General features: G+C 39.4%; 1 protein-coding gene across 2 annotated transcripts in view; it reads right to left on the reverse strand.

The window, feature by feature from the left end:
- Positions 1-17534, reverse strand: part of cemip2 (cell migration inducing hyaluronidase 2) — a 30803-nt gene extending 13269 nt beyond the window's left edge. Inside the window, exons 1-9 of one of the 2 annotated variants that reach the window (XM_086174254.1) lie at positions 17347-17534; positions 12814-12969; positions 12033-12377; positions 11500-11640; positions 10784-11351; positions 6166-6335; positions 3082-3273; positions 2008-2174; positions 756-968 (exon numbers count right to left, since the gene is read on the reverse strand). In XM_086174254.1, the coding sequence (XP_086030380.1) occupies positions 756-968; positions 2008-2174; positions 3082-3273; positions 6166-6335; positions 10784-11351; positions 11500-11640; positions 12033-12366 (1785 nt within the window). In that variant the 5' untranslated portion in view covers positions 12367-12377; positions 12814-12969; positions 17347-17534. The remainder of the gene's footprint in view (positions 1-755; positions 969-2007; positions 2175-3081; positions 3274-6165; positions 6336-10783; positions 11352-11499; positions 11641-12032; positions 12378-12813; positions 12970-17346) is intronic. The other variant, XM_086174253.1, reaches the window with a different exon arrangement.
- Between the last annotated feature and the right edge of the window lie 385 nt (positions 17535-17919).

Here is a 17919-nt window from a genome sequence, read left to right on the forward strand (position 1 = left end):
AAGCATACCTGCAGAAGTCCAGCAAGGATATTAATACAGACCGTAGTCTTAACATATCTTCACAAAAATAATGTTAGCTTGATAACAAGTTTGATGATCCATTAATATTTGATCAGTGCTTGCACTAGCAATAACAATAAATACAATAACAATAAATCTAAATATAATCAAGCAATCTGGTTCCCAACAATTGTCATCCCTACATTTCTAAGACCATTTTCAGATAGGCGCTTCAAATATTCAGTCATAATCGTCAATAGAAGTGAACAATTGTGAAATTCATCCCATCCATTTTAAAAATTCAGAGTTTTTTTAGGAGACAGATATTCATATCAATGTTTAAATTAAAAAAAAAAAAAAAAAAAAACTCTTTTTTTTGTTTTACTGTTTTTTGCTGTACAATGTACGTGAGACTCCATGGTTGGCATGAACAAAAACATTTACATTTTTATCTGAGAAAATTACTTTTAAATAAAGTAAGTATTGATCATTCAGCTGCTCAGTTAGAACATTTTAAGATTTTGAGGGGTAAGGAGCTGAAGAGAGAATTTTAAGAAACCGCTGAGGAAAGAGTGGGAAACAATGATTGGAGGACACATGGTATTACTGTAATCCCAAAGTGATGATTTATGGGCCCTCTTTTATTAGTGTCATATCCTGTATGAGTGGCTGCAAGAGAAGTCTGAACCTTTTGTTTTCTTGTGATTTTTAGGAGGATTTATTCAGGGTTTATTCAAAATAGATACTTTACTGACCAGCAAACCATTGGTGGTGTGGATGGTGAGACAACGAGAGAAGGAGTGATGTATGGAGAGTCCGTCTACGAAGGTAGGCTCCCAGTAGCCTCCCTTTTGGTCAACATCTCCACACATGTGAAAATGGAGGGGGTAGCGACCATTTTCTCCCTGCTGACCCATGTTCTTCAGCTCCACATAAGACAGATGCACTGATGAGAAGTTACCAAAGATCTGACATTGCAAAACAGAGACAAAGTCAAAATTACAATCGATCACACAGACTGTGCAATATATAAACAATACACATAAACTCCACTGGCCTCGTGGAGTGTAACATTCGTCGTGTCTTCAATCACAGTTGAACAGAAGAAAAAAAAATGTAATGCGATAGTCACTGAAAGTGTCAAAGCCACACATTTGTCTGTTGATGACAGATATTAACAGATATTAATTGTACAAAAAAAAAAACGGGACTTGCTCTTAAATAAGCAGAGTTTCCCCCATTTCTGCCCTGCAATTGTCGAGATTTGCGACAGTAAGCGACTGGCCAGACAGACTGCCAAAGAAAGCAATGCAGGACTACAGCCACAAAGTAATTCTGGAATGAATAAGCCACCAACTTTGTACTTGTAGACCAAAGGGGAATCTGTCTCTGAGTGCTTTTGTGGATATCAAAGAATTTACTATGTGTTTTTTTTTTTTATTAAAAGGGAATTGAACTATCCCTCAGGCTAACTGTAACACAACCACATGCACAATCTGCCTTCTGCTTCTAAGTCTCTTTTCTCTCTCACACCAACTCACATAAATCCTTGTTTAAAAGAGAAAGGTGAGAGTCTCTAGGCTCTAAATAAATCCATAAAAAGATAAACTGATGAATGAGTTCTTTTACACACACTTTCCGTACAGGCATCCATTCACCAAACGCGGATGTATTCTCTGACAAGACCAAGACCCAACAAACACGACAAGGTAAAGCAATGAAGAGTAAAGCAGACTGAGGTTTAAGAGCAGGAGTGGCTTGAGAAGGTCTGAAATCTTTTACATGGGGAACAGTCCCTCTCATTTAGCAATGCGTCAACAACATATGCAGACTTTTTCTCCACAAAATTTCAGATGATCTATTTCTTATAGATTGAAAAAGAGCCATAGAATGTAATGCAATGCATAAACATACAGTCGTACATGAACAGCTACAGAAGTAAAGCACTCAATATGAACAATATGTAGGGACTGTCTGCTGGAATATAAAACGTGCCAACAAACACACCTTGATGTGGCCTCCATAGGTGTCATGGCTGAAGAACTGGCACATGTTTCCGTAGCAAGAGTTTTCCATTTCTCCACGGATGAGAATATTTCTGGAAAGCAGAGCCACCTCAGCACGCATGTCCACCCCATCTATGATCTCTCCAACATGGTTGTATAAAGGCTTTCCTGATCAATGAAGGCAGGTAGAATAAATTTGATGAAAACTTTAAAGTACTGTAACAAAAATTAGACTTTTTTACACACACACACACACACACACACACACACACACACACACACACACACACACACACACACACACACACACACACGCACATATATATACATACAATGAACATACATTTAACCATAGCATAGAGAAATAGAATAAAGAACACAGGCTGCAAAGCTGTTAGAATGTGTAGATGTTGAAGCATCCTGCAAAAATAAAACAAAAATGCTGCTCATATTTGTGGGCCTTAATCTGTCAACAACCAAGTAATGCCAAGCAGCACCACATACACAAACACATGACCACAGGTCAAATTAAACAAAACAATGGGATCTGTTGAATGTCTTCTGTTAAGACGGACTGATGCCATAAGGAAAATGAATGAAAACAAGATCATCCAGTGCCTAGTGCAAAAATACCATTAAAATGCATCACCAATCACCTCATCAGACCGTGACAATTTCCAATACACACCCAAAAAAAAAAAAAAAAAATGGAATCTTCACTGACATCCGATTACTTCACTGAGATCCATTTGTGGACACATTCTTTAAGAACTGAATGTAATGCGTCCTAGGGCTAGATTGAGGGGCACTTGATCCCAATGACTGCCTCTGTCTGAGTGGAAATACTCGCTCTGTCTCTCTCTGTCTCTCTCTGTCTCTCTCTGTCTCTCTCTGTCTCTCTCTGTCTCTCTCTGTCTCTTTCCTATTATTCCAAAGACATCATTCCAGTAAGATGGTAATCATGTATTGCTCTCCAGTCCTGGATAATGAGTCTGGTGTCAGACAATAAGGTACACACGTAAGCATCAAGCAATAAATTGATTATCTAAGTCCAAACAAATTAACCCATTCTTACCTTGTATTCTGATCTGCCTGCTGGTACAGTGTGGGCAGTGCAGCACAGTAAACTCCTCAGCTTGATGCATAGAGTAGTCTGTGCTTGCAACAACAATTTCATTTCCCGGTTGCCATGTCTGTTGCACTTCATCCTGCAAATTCAGCACCACCTGGTCAACAGCATCTATTTGGAAGCCAGAGATGGGGAAGCCTAGAAGGGCATAATAATGAATAAAACATATGAGCAATAACAACGTTTGAGGCAAAGTAGACAATAAAAGTGGCAGCTGCTTTGCCTCTATCTTTTATATAAATTGTTTAAAAACTTTTTTTTTTTTTTCCACATTTGGATCCATGCTTTTTTGAAGTTTAAGTCATAACACAAAAGAAACGAACAAGGACCTCCAAAGAACTAAGCACATCCCTTGTGCCAACACCCTCTATCACTGGATTAAATATTCTAAGTCAGCTAAATGGAAACATTAAATGAAAAAAATTTGCATTTGTGATGTGTCTTAACAGGGAAAGATAACGGTTAGCAACACATACTGAAAGGTATTAAAGGGAACCCTGCCTGGGAGGACTGATAGGCATAAATAGGCCTCAGTGTTTGTCTGATTCTAGAAGGTTTTGTTAAAAAAGCGTGAAGAATTTTTTATTCTTTAAAAATTGCAATTTAGAACATATTTTAACCCAGGGGCGCCGCCATTGTTTTACTAGTCAATGCATGCTGGGTTGATGATGTATGTAGTTTGCTTGAGTTAAATTTGTGTTACCAAAGTGTTAACTTTCGCTCAGTAAGGTACATTATTTACCCCATTGTGCTGCTTTTTGGTGCAATTTCTAGTTTAAGGAAAGTATAGGGAACGATACAAGTCTACACGGCCTTTCAAGGGCCAAGAAGAGAAGAAAGGAGTGGGAAATTGCTTTTAAACTTACACAACTTCCTAAGGATCCGCGGCTATGCTCTCACCGCTTCTTGTCAGATGCATTGGAAGCTGACATAAGCTGCTAACAGAGCTCACCAGTGCTTCTAGTTTTAAACGGAAACTACAGCCAAACGCAGTGCCTACAGTTTTTGTTCACAGACAGACAAAAGGTCCTTCGGAAACATGTGAAGAAATGTCACATGCAGGAGACACTGGATATTCTCCTGCAAGGACATCAACAACCTGCTACTGCGGAAGTGGCATCTGATAACAAAAGACCGGGCACTGGTGCAATAACAGAGGAAGATGATGATGAGTCCCCTGGTTAGTCCAGCGTTCCATAAGTCTACAATGAACAGCTGATGACAAAAAGTGAAGCTCCATACAGCAGACGCTCTCTCTCTGTCAGCATAGCAACACAGTTGCCACACACACACCAGCATTTCCTGACTCTTGCCGCTTCCAGTCTTTGTTCATCTTCATTTTGACTTCAGACTCAGCGTTATCTTCTTCGCTCACTTCTCTATCCCGTTCAAATGGGAAGGGCTGCATCGATGCTATGTTTTTGCAGCTTAGGGTAAAATGAATAGGACTGAGCCCAGTTCAACCTCCTGACGTCACTACCCAGTCAGCATTGTTATGTAAACAACAGTGGCAGCCTACAATCGAAAAGGTTTATACAAACTAAGATTTGTTGAGAGATTTTATTATAATTTTTATGTAACTGGTGCAATTATTGATCAAATAGGACAATACCATCTTTGTAACCCTTTAAACCACTTGGTGCTCTTCAAAATAAAAATAAAAACGCTTCCCCGCCATTCATTCACAAGTGTTTAAAGTGTTATTCTTCAAGTGTTATTCACACAAGTGTTATTCTTCCTCCTTTCTTCTTTCTTCCTCCTTTCTACTATTATCTATTACTGTTATGTTTTTTTTCTTGAAACTCTGGCACAACAATTTCCTTCGGGATTAATAAAGTTGTTCTCATCTCATCTCATCTCAAAAAGGACAATACACTCAATACACAATACACTTTGTATGTTGTTTCTGGGTGGCGCCTTCAGTCATATTTGTAATTCCCAATCTTCTGCTTTGGTCTGTTTTTTATTTCAACAATATGCTGATTTTTTTTTCCATTCAGATGTGATACCTACATATAATGTTTTATAAGCTAATGGGACAGCCCCTAATTACCGAATTTAGAATATGGTTGCATGGTTACATTAGCTTTCTACAGTCATTCTCAAAGTGTTTTTATCATGTAGGAGTCCCCAGTTTATTGGGAATGGCTGATAATCTACACAAAATATTCCTATAATATAAAACATTTTTATATCAAACAATCAGAACCACCCTTCCTCGACAGACACTTAAAGAAGTCTCTACTTTCCAAAGTAAAGTCTGGAGAGTGCACTGTCTCAGATATCTTATTTCACACAAATTTCTGTTAGACATGGTGGTGGTTAAACATTTTTGCCTCCAACTAATGCTTGGCCCTAAATGCATCCCTCATGTGGGATACTATATTTTTAAAGTAGCTAGACTGAAAACTAAAAAGTCATTAGTCACTTGGGGGTTTTCAAATTAAAGCTCTTAACTTGAACTGATTGGCTACAACTACGCTGTTATCTAAAAATACTTTTTTAGCATTCCGTTTTCTAAAACTAAGGCAGATGAAGCAGAGTTCCATAACCGTTACTACACTGAAACCGTGCCACAGTTGGATTAAGTTTTACAAGGTGTGTGCACATATGGTCATGAAAAATAAACACCTCAATGGCTGTGTAACTGTGAGTACACCTGCCGCAAGATCTGGTATTTGTTTGAATGACAGGGCTTTAAACACATAGGTATAAGAGTATCTTTCAAGTTCAGATGATTGATCTGTCAGGGTGTTGCCATGTGGTAAACCTCATTCCTCACAGAATCACCTCATGATGAACCCTGAAGGTCATTTTACTGTAAGTGCTTCCATCAAACGAAAAGACAAACCTAACCTTCGACCACCTTTCACAACAAATTCTCACTGACCAGTAAAAGGCAACCATGAGCAGATGGAACAGAATTGAACATCTTTCCAGAAAGGAATCAAATGAAAGATCAGAGGGTTATTTGCAATTGTTCTCAAAACTTAGATTCCAAGTGGATTCTATCACTTAGTGTTTCCTCACCATTCTTCCACTCGCTGTAAGCAGTGACTGAGAAGCCCACTCCATCCAAGGTGGTAAAGTTTCGTCTCACCAGAGCTCTTCCTCCAGTATCGTGGTTTTCATGTTCCCTAACGCTCTCAGAACATGACCCATTACCTCCTCCAACCACAGAAACCAAAGCCCACGCTTGTCTAAAGGAAAGTGGGAGAAAGTCAGATGTGCAATTTTAGCCTAGCATACATGTCAAAGTACACCAAATAAACTCAATGTTCTTTGAGAGGTTATAGTCAATCATCACATGCAAATCAACACAGCAGGTCCCACAAGGAAACTAGATCAAACAATTTTTTTGGCACACAGCTTGCATTGCTTCTTTTTCTTTTCTAAGTGTTTCAGTTGCATACACTGTGATACAGAATACAATAGTGATTCCTGTTCTTTTGTTTTGTTTGAAGAGTGAAAGTATAAGAGCGTATGCGACCACTTGTTAGTTGAGTAAACCCTTACTGACAATATTATAAGCTGTAGTTGTGGCATATGTAGAGACACCGCTAAAAGATTACAATGAATACAAGATATTTATTTTATGAATGACATATGTGGATTTAGACTGTGTCCTAATAAGCAAGACAGCTTTTCTGTGTTTTAATGTATGTCCTTCCATAGACACGGTGTTGGCTATATTACAGGTTATGAAGATGTTTATCAAACACACGTATATACATTATCCAATTAGAGTACAGGTGTTTCAGATCATTATGCACAGACACATATGTTCTACAAAATAGCAGTAAATTGAAAACCACTGAGAGTATGCCAGAGGGCAGAGTAGAGGTAGACTTTAAATGCCATGAAATAATAAAAAAAAAAAAGAGTTGTCCTTCAATTCCAGAAAATCCCCCCCCCCCCTTGTTTACAATTATAAAATCGCACATCAGCCTAAAATCATTTGTATGGTGGAGCTTATGGGTGTGGATGGCAAAGGGGATTGGGCGTATCACCGAAAATAAATATTGTGGCGCAACAAGCAGCCTGGGGAAGTTAACATTACCACTCATATTCAGTTCTCCAACATTAGCTGAAGGGCTGCCAATAAACAAAGTTTTGTCAGTTCGTGGGCATATTTCAAGGCAAGTATTATCCAGAACAGTCCATAAGCGTTCCCTCTATGCTGCAAAATTTATATCTGCTAAGCACTGGTAATAATACCCAACATTCTTCGCAAGACAAACACATACACAATAAAAACAATTTATGAGGTGTCCCATTTCCAAAATGCTAATGCTATCTCCCAAATTCTGCACAATAAAGTTGACTGTGAATGGCACAACTCAGCAATTCATAGCATGGTTAACTTTACTGGTAGTCCACCCATCCATTGTCTCCTGCTAATCCTACTCAGGGTCACTGAGGCCTATCCCAGCTGCCATTGGGCAAGAGGCAAGGCACACCCTGGACAATTTTGGCCAATTTTCCCAATTTTTCGAGTTAACCTGCTGCATGTTTTTGGACTGTGGGAGGAAACCAGACAACCCAGAGGAAACCCACACCGACACGGGGAGAACATGCAAACTCCACACAGAAATGTCCCTTGTCAGAATCAGACCAGGGTCCTTCGTGCTATGAGCCCATAGCTCTAACCATTATGCCATCATGCCGCATATTGGTTAACAAAAATAAAAACAAAAATCATTAAAAAAAAAACACACAAAACACACACAAGAATCAGGCTAACCTTAGAATCTCACTTTCCATCAACAACCACTGAGAACCTTTGGGAGCTGTTATTGAGGTTATTAATGCCAATTTGTCATTTACTTTAAGAACAACGATAATTGACATACATAAAAACAGGATCCACCTGGGGATCCACCATCCCATAACACCCAACATAATCTTTTCAGATGCTGCTGATTGCAATCTGTTTCAGTATTGCCCAATTCATAACACAAAGAAATGAAATCAAAGGCAAGAGATGCAAAACAGCAGGAAAAAACATGAGCACATCTTCTTTTGGACTTGTCTCATTTTGGTGTGCATCACCATTTAAACAGACATTTTATTTGAGCATAGAGAATTAATTGGAGGAGAAAGATAGCCAGTATTACATAGTAACTGTCAGTCTATGACTTTGTGTGAAAAACCCTTCTGACTGAAGAGTCAAAAGGGAGGGGTCAAAGAACTCATTGAACTGTACCAGGAAATGTGGTTGTCCCCACAGACAAACCAAAAGAATTTAGCTGATAACAGTTTCAAAGGATAGCAAATATTTAGCTCCTTTTAAGAAGGGCTGAATGTAGGATTTTGATAAATCACACTCAGGGGCACCAAGTGGCAAAATACTGATGAAATGAATTTAAGTTTGAAAAAAATAATGTTAAATCCCATAATTTCCAGATTATTGAGCGCACCATAATATAAGCTGCACTGGCTAGCTGACCGCTATCTTGGGTTTCCTCCTCCGCACTAAAACCGTCAAAGTAGTCTTCTTCGGTGTTGGAGTTGAACGGCCTCAGAATTTCTCTGTAATTTCATCGGTCCAATGTGACGAGGATAACTGTTTTAGTAACGTGAAGCTCGTTCGTCCCCCCCAAAAAATCCATAAACAAACTAGCCACATCGTTGTTTCAGCCACAGTGTTTAAAGCGTGTGAAAAACGTTGTGGCTTATCGTGTGGAATTTACGTAATGCAAGTGTCAAAGATGGTTTTACAAAATGCTCCAGCTACATTCCCTGCTGTTTTTCTTCAACTGCCACTAAATACCTCTAAACTGGTCTATCATTGTTACCCTTAATCCTGTAGAGTCAACACTTTTATCCCCCAACTCTTACAGACAAGTCACATAACCTAACATAGTGTGACTTTAATGAGACTTTAAACTGCATGCTGTCTGTGTGTACTATGTGCTTCCTCCTGCCACTGGCAAATGCACAGAGGGCTGAGACAAGACTCCTTTCTCCAATAAGTTAAAAGGACTAAGGATTGCAAATGTGACCTTTCAGGTAAAGACAAAACAATACTAAAATTACGCAAGGCCATTTAAACCACTGTGCTGTAGATAATGAGTGAAGTTTTGTGTGCTGCCTTGGCAGCCAGTCCCAGAGCTGAAATGTGACACTAGAGATTTTGTTGTAGCACTTGGCCTTCCATAAGGCAATTTACAAATAACTAAAGAGTGAAATGCTATATTTAAACCTTTCCATAGAAAGACATGTTGGTATGTTTAAATGACGTGAATGAAGTATCAGAAGCTCTGCTCTAGCATTTAATTCTAGTTTGTTTCCCGGAAGGGAAAAAAAATTAAACAATATACATTTTATGACACAGGCCGGTTGACATCCCCTGTCCAAATTTTTTCATTTGAAGTTCAACAGAACAAGCTTGATGGAAGTAAAATCTCCTGAATGGACACATTTTGCACAAATCCTGGAAACTCTCAGACCATAACCCTGTTATCCGGTTCATGCTTCCTTTCCTGGCATCGCAAGCTGCAGTTGAAAAGCAAAGGGAAACTAGAAGAGGAATGACTAGGAATGATTCAAGTGAGAATCCCTAATGAACATTTTTCCAGATAAAGGGGGCATGAGACAAATGCTGTTATTGTTTGTGAAAGTGTAGAGACATCAGAGTAGCGGATAAAGTAAAAACATATCAACATTCTTTATCAGCCCGTGGAGAGCAAAACTCAAGGATTTGTGAAAAACAAGGAATCATGGAAAAATAACACAAACGGACTAAGTGCTGTGCAACACCCTGCTGTATCTTCAACGACTGTATAAACACCTATTCTCTCACACAGACAAATGACTCAGCAGCTATTAGAGTATATTCTAATATACATTGGATTAAAAAAAATATTCTTTACTGACATTTCTTCTGACAAGGAAGAAAGACAAACCTTTAACAAAAAAGTCAAGAGTGTTATTAGAAAGATTTGCCACAAATATGAATAACCTTCTGCTTTTTTATCTACTGAAAGCACTGTGTAGTTCAGACAAGGGCTGGCAGCTGGGCAGGGCATGTACTAAAAGACACCACAACTTGATTTAACAAGACTACTTTCTATGCAGTTATGCTCAAGCTGAAAAACTAAATATCTATACAAATTGAGCAAAAGGTAAAATGCTTTGGCAGGATTCTATAGACCGGTAAATGTGTGCATTATGGCAAACACATTTATTTTCTTATTCAGCATATAATATTTCATACGGATTTGGCAGAAGAATAGCAAAGCTTTTATCCCATGAAACAAATTTTCTCTGACAGGCTTTTGAGTATCTGATCATATTACATCCACTCTTTCATCCATTCTCTTCTCTGAAAATGTTTTCATTCGCAAGGGAATTGAAGCAGAATTGTATGAATATCTCCACTAAGGACCTTCTGGTAACACATTATACAATTCTTATGGACCTGGTTGCAAAAATGTCAAGTATAAAAGGGTTTCAGAGAAATCCCAACTGTAATGTTATGAAACTAACTTTTTAATACTGCCTTTGATTTAATTCTATGGTGACAATCTTTTATGTGTATTGCCTTGCTTACCTGATTCTGACATGCCTACACTCAAAGTGAGATCCAGTTTGCAATACATTTATATAAGGGTCTTTACATGTATCAACGGCTGCTGGTATTTACCTGTATTTGAGGTCGTGGACAAAACTGCTGCCAAGAGTCTCTTCAATTGCCTTCTTGGTTTCATCAAGAAGACTTTTGACAGCTGAGTCTCCAACAGCTAGTGTGACAATGCGACCTCCGGGCAGGGACCTAAGCAGCTGGGTGAGCCGTCGACTATCATTACGGGATTCATGGGTGTCATAGCGCTCAGAAAGGAGTACGGCAGCTGTGTCTTGATCTACTACACGCAGGTTTATGCCTCGGCTGAAATTACGCTGGAAAGCGTAACCTCCCGTGGCCAAACCAGAGGTTGGAATGCTTCGGGTCAGCAGAGTCCAAGACACTATCTCAGTGCCATGTAGTTCCAGAGTTCCACCACTCATAACACCAATGAACTTACGTCCAAGACCAGGCACTTCGGGTATATCTTTGTTGTCAGAACGCCCAATAAGGGTAATGGTGGCATGAGAACGGTAGCGACATTTGGGTGCACCAATGTGAAGGGCTCCTCCATCTTCGATAACGATATGTTGGGTTCTCACGGTTATGTTTTTGGAACCATCAGCATTGTCTGCAAAAACTACACGACCTGTGAGGGGTCAGACAGTGATAAATGAGTTAGCTTTTCAATTTATTCAATTCAAGGTCATTTATATTAATTGGACTTGGATCTGTGAAATTGCATTTTTTAATCTGAATTCATCAGTCATAAAAATTCTGGATTTTCATGTTCTTACCTCCTAATTTGATGGTAAGTGAATAGAAAGTTGCAGATGCATCTAATCTAAACAAGTCTCCCCTCCTGACGACAATAGCCTTCTCTGGTTGGTGGCCTGGGGTCCAGCTACTCAGTGATGGGTTATGGTCAGGGCAGTTTTCTAAGATAATCAATCAATAACAAAACAGAAACTCTCGTAATCCTGGAATCCAATAACAAATCTACCAATCAAGGCAACCTAACACAATATCCATCCATCCACCTGCTTGTCCTGCACTCAGGGTCGCAGTACAGGGTTGCTGGAGCCCATCCCAGCTGCCATCAGGCGAGATGCAGGAGCTGGACTTGTCGCCAGTCAATCGCAGGACCACATATACAAACAGGCAACCATTCACTCACTCGGGCTAATTTTCCCAATCGAACCAGGGTCCTTTGTGTTGTGAGACCGAAATGCTAACCACTGCGCCACCATGTCGCCCCATAGAACATAATACTTTCTGTCAAATACGATTGATTTTTTTAAAAGATGAAAAACAAATCTGTAAAACATACCATCCAAAATGACACCACTTGTGAGACTGAGGGTGAGAATGAGAGTGAGGAAGAAGGCACCCATTGACAATCCAAAACAGATGAACGTGTTCTTTCTTTGTTGAAGGCTCTTAGCCAACTCCCTATGCTGGCTATCTTCTGACAAACTGAAAGCGGCTTCCTGTTGTAGCGGGGGACCATGCCGTTTTATTGGTGGTGGTGGTGGTGGAGCTTTGGCAGGAGGTGGTGAACGCACAGGAGCTACCCGCCCGGGAACATAACCAGGAGACCTCTGATGGCCATGGGGAGGAGCCACAAAGACTGGGAATCGGGAAGGGCCATCACTTGTCGGCATGGTATAAATGTCTGCAATTTGAAAAGATAACACAAAGAAAGAGAAGAAAAAGCTGTAAGTAAAAGAAAATAAAATCGCTTGATGTGCACTTAAGAGAGCAAATCTTTCCAATGCTAGAAATAACACACCAGTCAGCTTTGGTTCAATGCAGAATCATTCCTGGTTGAGGAACACCGGACCGGCTCTCTACCCTTGTGGAGTTATTGGTGGAATTGTATTGTTATGGTCTATCATCAGGTCTACATGTTTTTGCACCTGGAGAGTGCACAGGGCCATATTACTTGGGGTGTTCCATGGGGGAATTGCTATAGAACTACAGGACTCTGAAATTTCAGCACAATATGAAATTTGTTTCCAGTGGGTATTGGGCCCCACTGATACTGTTTGTGTTTTTATGAACAGGATGTCTAGGCAAGGTTGGGGGAGGATAATGCCCTGTAGGAGTACCTCAAGATGGCCTCTTGCTTCCTTTCTGTCAGCATATATAGTCCTGTTGGCCTCATCACACCATTACCTCCAGTAGGCCTTGGAGTCTCCAAAGTCTGCCAAGTGTCTAGGTCTCAAGATGAGAATAAGCTCCTCAAATACTCTTCATATTTTTTCCTGTATTAATGAATATCATTTATAAATCACAATAAATTTCATGTCAAATAATAGTTGTTTTTTAACTTTAAAAGAAGCACTTTCACAAAAGTGATCTACTGAACAAATCAGTTGTCAAAAATGAACAAAAATCTTTGTCAACAGTAAGTTATGCACAAAAAAACTTTAGAATAAAACACTGTCATTTCTCCTCACCTAGTATATCCAAATGAAAATGGGGGGCTCAGAGTATCCAGCAGTAGCCCATGTAAGCACAATGAGAAGGTAATAAACACAAAAAGGTTGCTTTCAATGAGGAACCCAAGAACAACATAGTGCACTTTAAAACTGCTCCCCTCAAGAGTCACCACAGTAATCTGTCTGCCTCCATCTGACCATATGCATCCTCTTCTCTCACATCAATAACTTCATGTTCTCTTTCATTTCATCCATTAATCTCCTCTTCCTCCTGACTGGTAGTTCCAACCTCAGCATCCCTCTTTCAGTATATTTAATATCCGTACAAACTACTGATAACTAATCTTTACAAGTAACAATTCTGGCAGAAGGATGGCAAATCCATTACAGCTCAGTAATAATAGAGGTAAAATATATATGAAGGGAAGTGATAATGGCAATCATTTACAACTCTATTAGCTGGTGGGGAGGATCAGTCAAGGTAACTCATATTAGCCAAACTGCTCTTAAAATCTCTATGATACATTTTCCGATTGCACTAACTGAACGCATGTATAAAGGGGTGACAGTCAGGGTCGGGCTTTGCAACCCACAGTTGATAATGAAATTGCAAGGGTTTTTAGCCCAATGGGCAGCTGCAATGGTGCATTGGAGAATTTTGACACAATAGCGGTTGCTGATTTTGTCACCATCTGTCACTTGCTTATCCAACCAATTACATGACTGGATTTAGCAGGAAGGTAAGAATTCTGACATTTAATCAAAAGCGTTATTGAGTTGTGCTGCAGTGATGCATTTTGGAATCACTTCTGAGGAAGCCACCATGTCTCCCGCTGTGTCTAGCCAAGCAGATTTTGATATTGATCTGCAATAGTATCCAACAGTACAAGTAAACCCTTCTCCACAGTTCTGCTCATTAGTTGGCCAAAAGTTCAATTAATCCCCAGGTTGAATTCAAGAGAAGGAAGACATCTAAACCAGAAAAAAGAACGACATAGAACAAATGAGTTTGAAAAAAAAAGGAAAAATAATCAGTGATGATTGATGAGCCAGTCACAAATACATTGATCCTACTGCCAAACAATATTTCAACTGTCCTCACTTGATTTTTGCATCTCTTCATTTTTGCCTTTACTGATGTTGAAACAGCTAATGCATGGGTTTGATAATAATGGAATGTATTTAGATTTAGCTGTGCCCAGATTGTAAAAAGCTGGCATAGCTTGAAACTCCTGAAGCTAAATGGGTTTTCTTTGTCTTGCCTCATTGTTGATGCTGCATTTTCAGTGACAGAATTTTACTGTTTGCTCAAACCTTCAGCCTCAATGTTCGTCTGCAAAAAGGGCTCACACTACTTCCTGTGTCGCTGCTGACAACAGCAATTCAAAATAAAAGAAAAGTGTGTTGAAAATAATCAGTACTCTTAGTTTCCAATTCTGTCACCATTCCAGCCCCAACCTAAAAGGGACTAAAAGATTAATACGGCAGATAAAAGTGACTGAAATGAGTTTCAGCAGATGGGCTTAGCTATACAGATAAGGTAATGAGCTTAAACAGTTGCAGGGAGCTGAGATAGGCCCATTGTGCCTTTGCAGTGAGTATGGTCAGCTGAGATGTCTGGAGCATCTGGTAAGGATGCCTCTTAAGACAACTACGATCAGTATTGTTTTGGGCACTTTGGACTGTCAAGAGGCACCGCTGACCCAGGGATTATATATCTAGTCTGCCAGGGTCCCCTCGGGAGGGAACTGGAGGCCAATGGTAAGGGGAGGAACATGTGGAATTTCATTCTACTTTTACCACAACCACAGCCGTTATAAGTGGATAAAAATAGGAGGACTGAAATCTAAAATCCAGTCAAGTTTTATTATCAAAAAAAATAAATGTACTATATTTATTTTTATTTCTTAGACTTGAGTCTGTCTAAAAGTTTGTTGTCAGCAATACAAACTCAATCATAAGCAGTTTAAAGCCATTGTATTTTCTCCCATGTTAGCAGTGCACAACAATATCATGAGGCAGATGTTTGTAATTCTTGTTGGAGAAAAGAGGTCAAAGAAAAGGAAGAAGACACTGGTAAAACCAGTGGGAGTCAAAGAAAGCACATGCTTCTGAGGAAAAGGGCACAGGCAATGAGCCAAGCATCTTGCTCACTGACTACCAATAATGGTCCTGGACTAAATGGACAAGTAATCCCTAAAACATATTGTCATATGACTGCTTAGGCTTATATTGTGTGACAATGGCTACTTTTGTCCACAATAATGAAGAATAATAGATCTTGACATTCCTGAAATAATGTTAATGTAGCCATAACAGATGGCATCAATTAAAGTAGGTTAGGAGAGTTCCAGCGCTAGTCCGACTGAACATCAGAGGTAGTGAACATTCAGCACCTAGTCAGCAATACATATGCAATGTTCATGACACACACCTGTACATACACACGATTAGAAGTACAGGAAATGACACTGCAAGAAAAAAGGCTGAAGTTGAAGTTCTCTTTAAATCAAAGATAATGTAACAACAATGGCATTAATTCTTGCTTTTACTGTATAACTGTCATGGACAAAATATGTTCAAACAGAAAATGTTCCTCTTGTTATTTCCCTGAGTGGTTTCTGATTGTTTTTGGTTTTAAACTACAACTTTTCTTCAAAAGCCAATTTGAACAAAAGAAATCTTTGTTTATACAAATGGTTTCAGAGTCACGGCATGTCAAGCCAAACCACAATATATAAAACAGGACTCCAAGACATAAGCCTAACATCACTTTTCAATATGAACCATTTTGCTAATTAATTTAAATATATTAATTTTTCCAAGTCAATGACAAATAACCCAAGAGTTTCACAGTCAACAGTAGGGACACCAGTTGGTATTTTACTGAATAATGTCATATATATGTGGTTTACATTTCTTGCAAAAGGGAGAAAAGTGGGAAATCCTTAACCTCGGAAAGCCAATTCCAGAGGATGCTGACAGATCAAATGATCAATTTATCATGCAAAATCCCGATTCTAATCAAAAATGGAAATTCTTCACATAAAGATTCCTGTGGTTGCTCATCTTCCCGTTCTGGATCTCCTGCATTGGAGGATCTTCCTCTGAGTTTGAGTCCGTCAAACTCACAGGGAGCACCAGGACAGGATGAGTCCTCAGGCATGAATCTTTATAACCCTATCTGAGGGTATGTTTTTATTCACATTCCTTCTCCATAAAAGGGGCCAAACCAATCCCACTCCTCTGTTAATAATTAACACATCACTGCTTGTTGACAAATTCACCTTAAACTATTCACGGTATGGAAATTGAATTGACCACAAGTTTGGAGCTCGTGAACATGTATTTTTCAAACTGTCTGGGATCCAGCATTCCCTTAGTTTTTCTCACATATTTTTCTGAGCTACTGAATTTCAAACAGATGTGAAGGAATCGCTGGAGAGTCAACTTAGGACACATCATTGCACATGGCTCTAAACCATGTTTCAAATTTTTTGATCATTTACATTGGCAGTAAAGTCATCTGTGTATACTTTGAAATGCACATGTTTGAATCTCTCAAAAAGTGCACAATCTATGAGCGACGTAAAATGGAAATCACTGTTGGGGAAATTAAGTAAATTAAAAGACAGACTGAAATAATTCATATTCATGGACTGCATTTATGTATTAAACTCTTTTTTTTACTTCCTTTTTTATGTTCAGTCTTTGAAAAGAGTAGAAGAACTTGGTACCAATAGCGCGATGCGGAGGTCAGACTGGGTTAAAAGGTAGGAAGGTTTCACGTCTTTTGTTGATTATTTACGGCCGAACCTGATGATTTACGGTCTTGTTTTGGTCCCATTTCCCTCACGTCAAAGAGACGTTTGTTGAAGGAACATCGGAGAGTCACTGAGATCTAAAAGTACAGTCTTGCGATTTACGGCTACCTGCCTTATACCTGGCGAGCGCCGGGACCGACCTCGCGTTGGGCTCGTTTCCTAATTAAATGCATTTCTCCACATTGACAGTTCAGGGGTTATAGTTGGAACACGTAATGCTAATAAGAAACAAACTACTATACACATCTGCTCGGACCCTGTTGAATTTATTGAGGGAATGGTGCCAAAAAAAGACTGATTTCAGTATCGCCTCCTTCCTGGTCGCGTAAATACAGACACAATGTGAACGGTAGTGCGGGATCGTGAGTCAATTTACCGTCGGTAAGGCTGTCCGGCTCCTCTCACGCTCTGTCCATTCGCCGGCAAAAAAACGCTAATTTTGGCTTTGTTGAGACGAAAGAATGCCTTCTCCCTCACACCGCCCGCTCTCCGTGTCCTCTTTTAATACACACTTTATCTTCACATGGTGTTTTTTTTTTTGTTGATGGGCTGTCGTCGACCCACCGAGATTCGAGGAGAGAGAGAGAGAGCAGGCGCGGCTTGTGAGCGAGGGAGGGAGTCTGGGTGCGTTCAAATGCTGTCGGATTTTAGGAACTCTAAGGGAGATATTTGCAGATTGCTGTTTTCGTTTATTATTATTATTATTATTATTATGGTTTCAGCTTATGTGCTATATTTTAATTCATTTTTGCTATGAGAGCCGATCTGATCGAGAACTCCTTTTTCTACTTATATTCAGTCGTATGTCCTTTAGCATCATAACAGAGCCGCCTCTATAGCGATCTGCATCTTTATGCCTCGGTGAAAGACATCGAGGTCCTTGAAAATCAATAAACAGCAGTGCAAGACTGGGATATAATTGTGGTTGTCATTTGGAGAGAAATTTAAA

This window comes from Fistularia commersonii, chromosome 26 (assembly GCF_037954325.1).
Source record: "Fistularia commersonii isolate RoL2024-O1a breed Wild chromosome 26, RoL_Fcom_v1.0, whole genome shotgun sequence".
In the NCBI taxonomy this organism is placed as follows: Eukaryota; Metazoa; Chordata; class Actinopteri; order Syngnathiformes; family Fistulariidae; genus Fistularia; species Fistularia commersonii.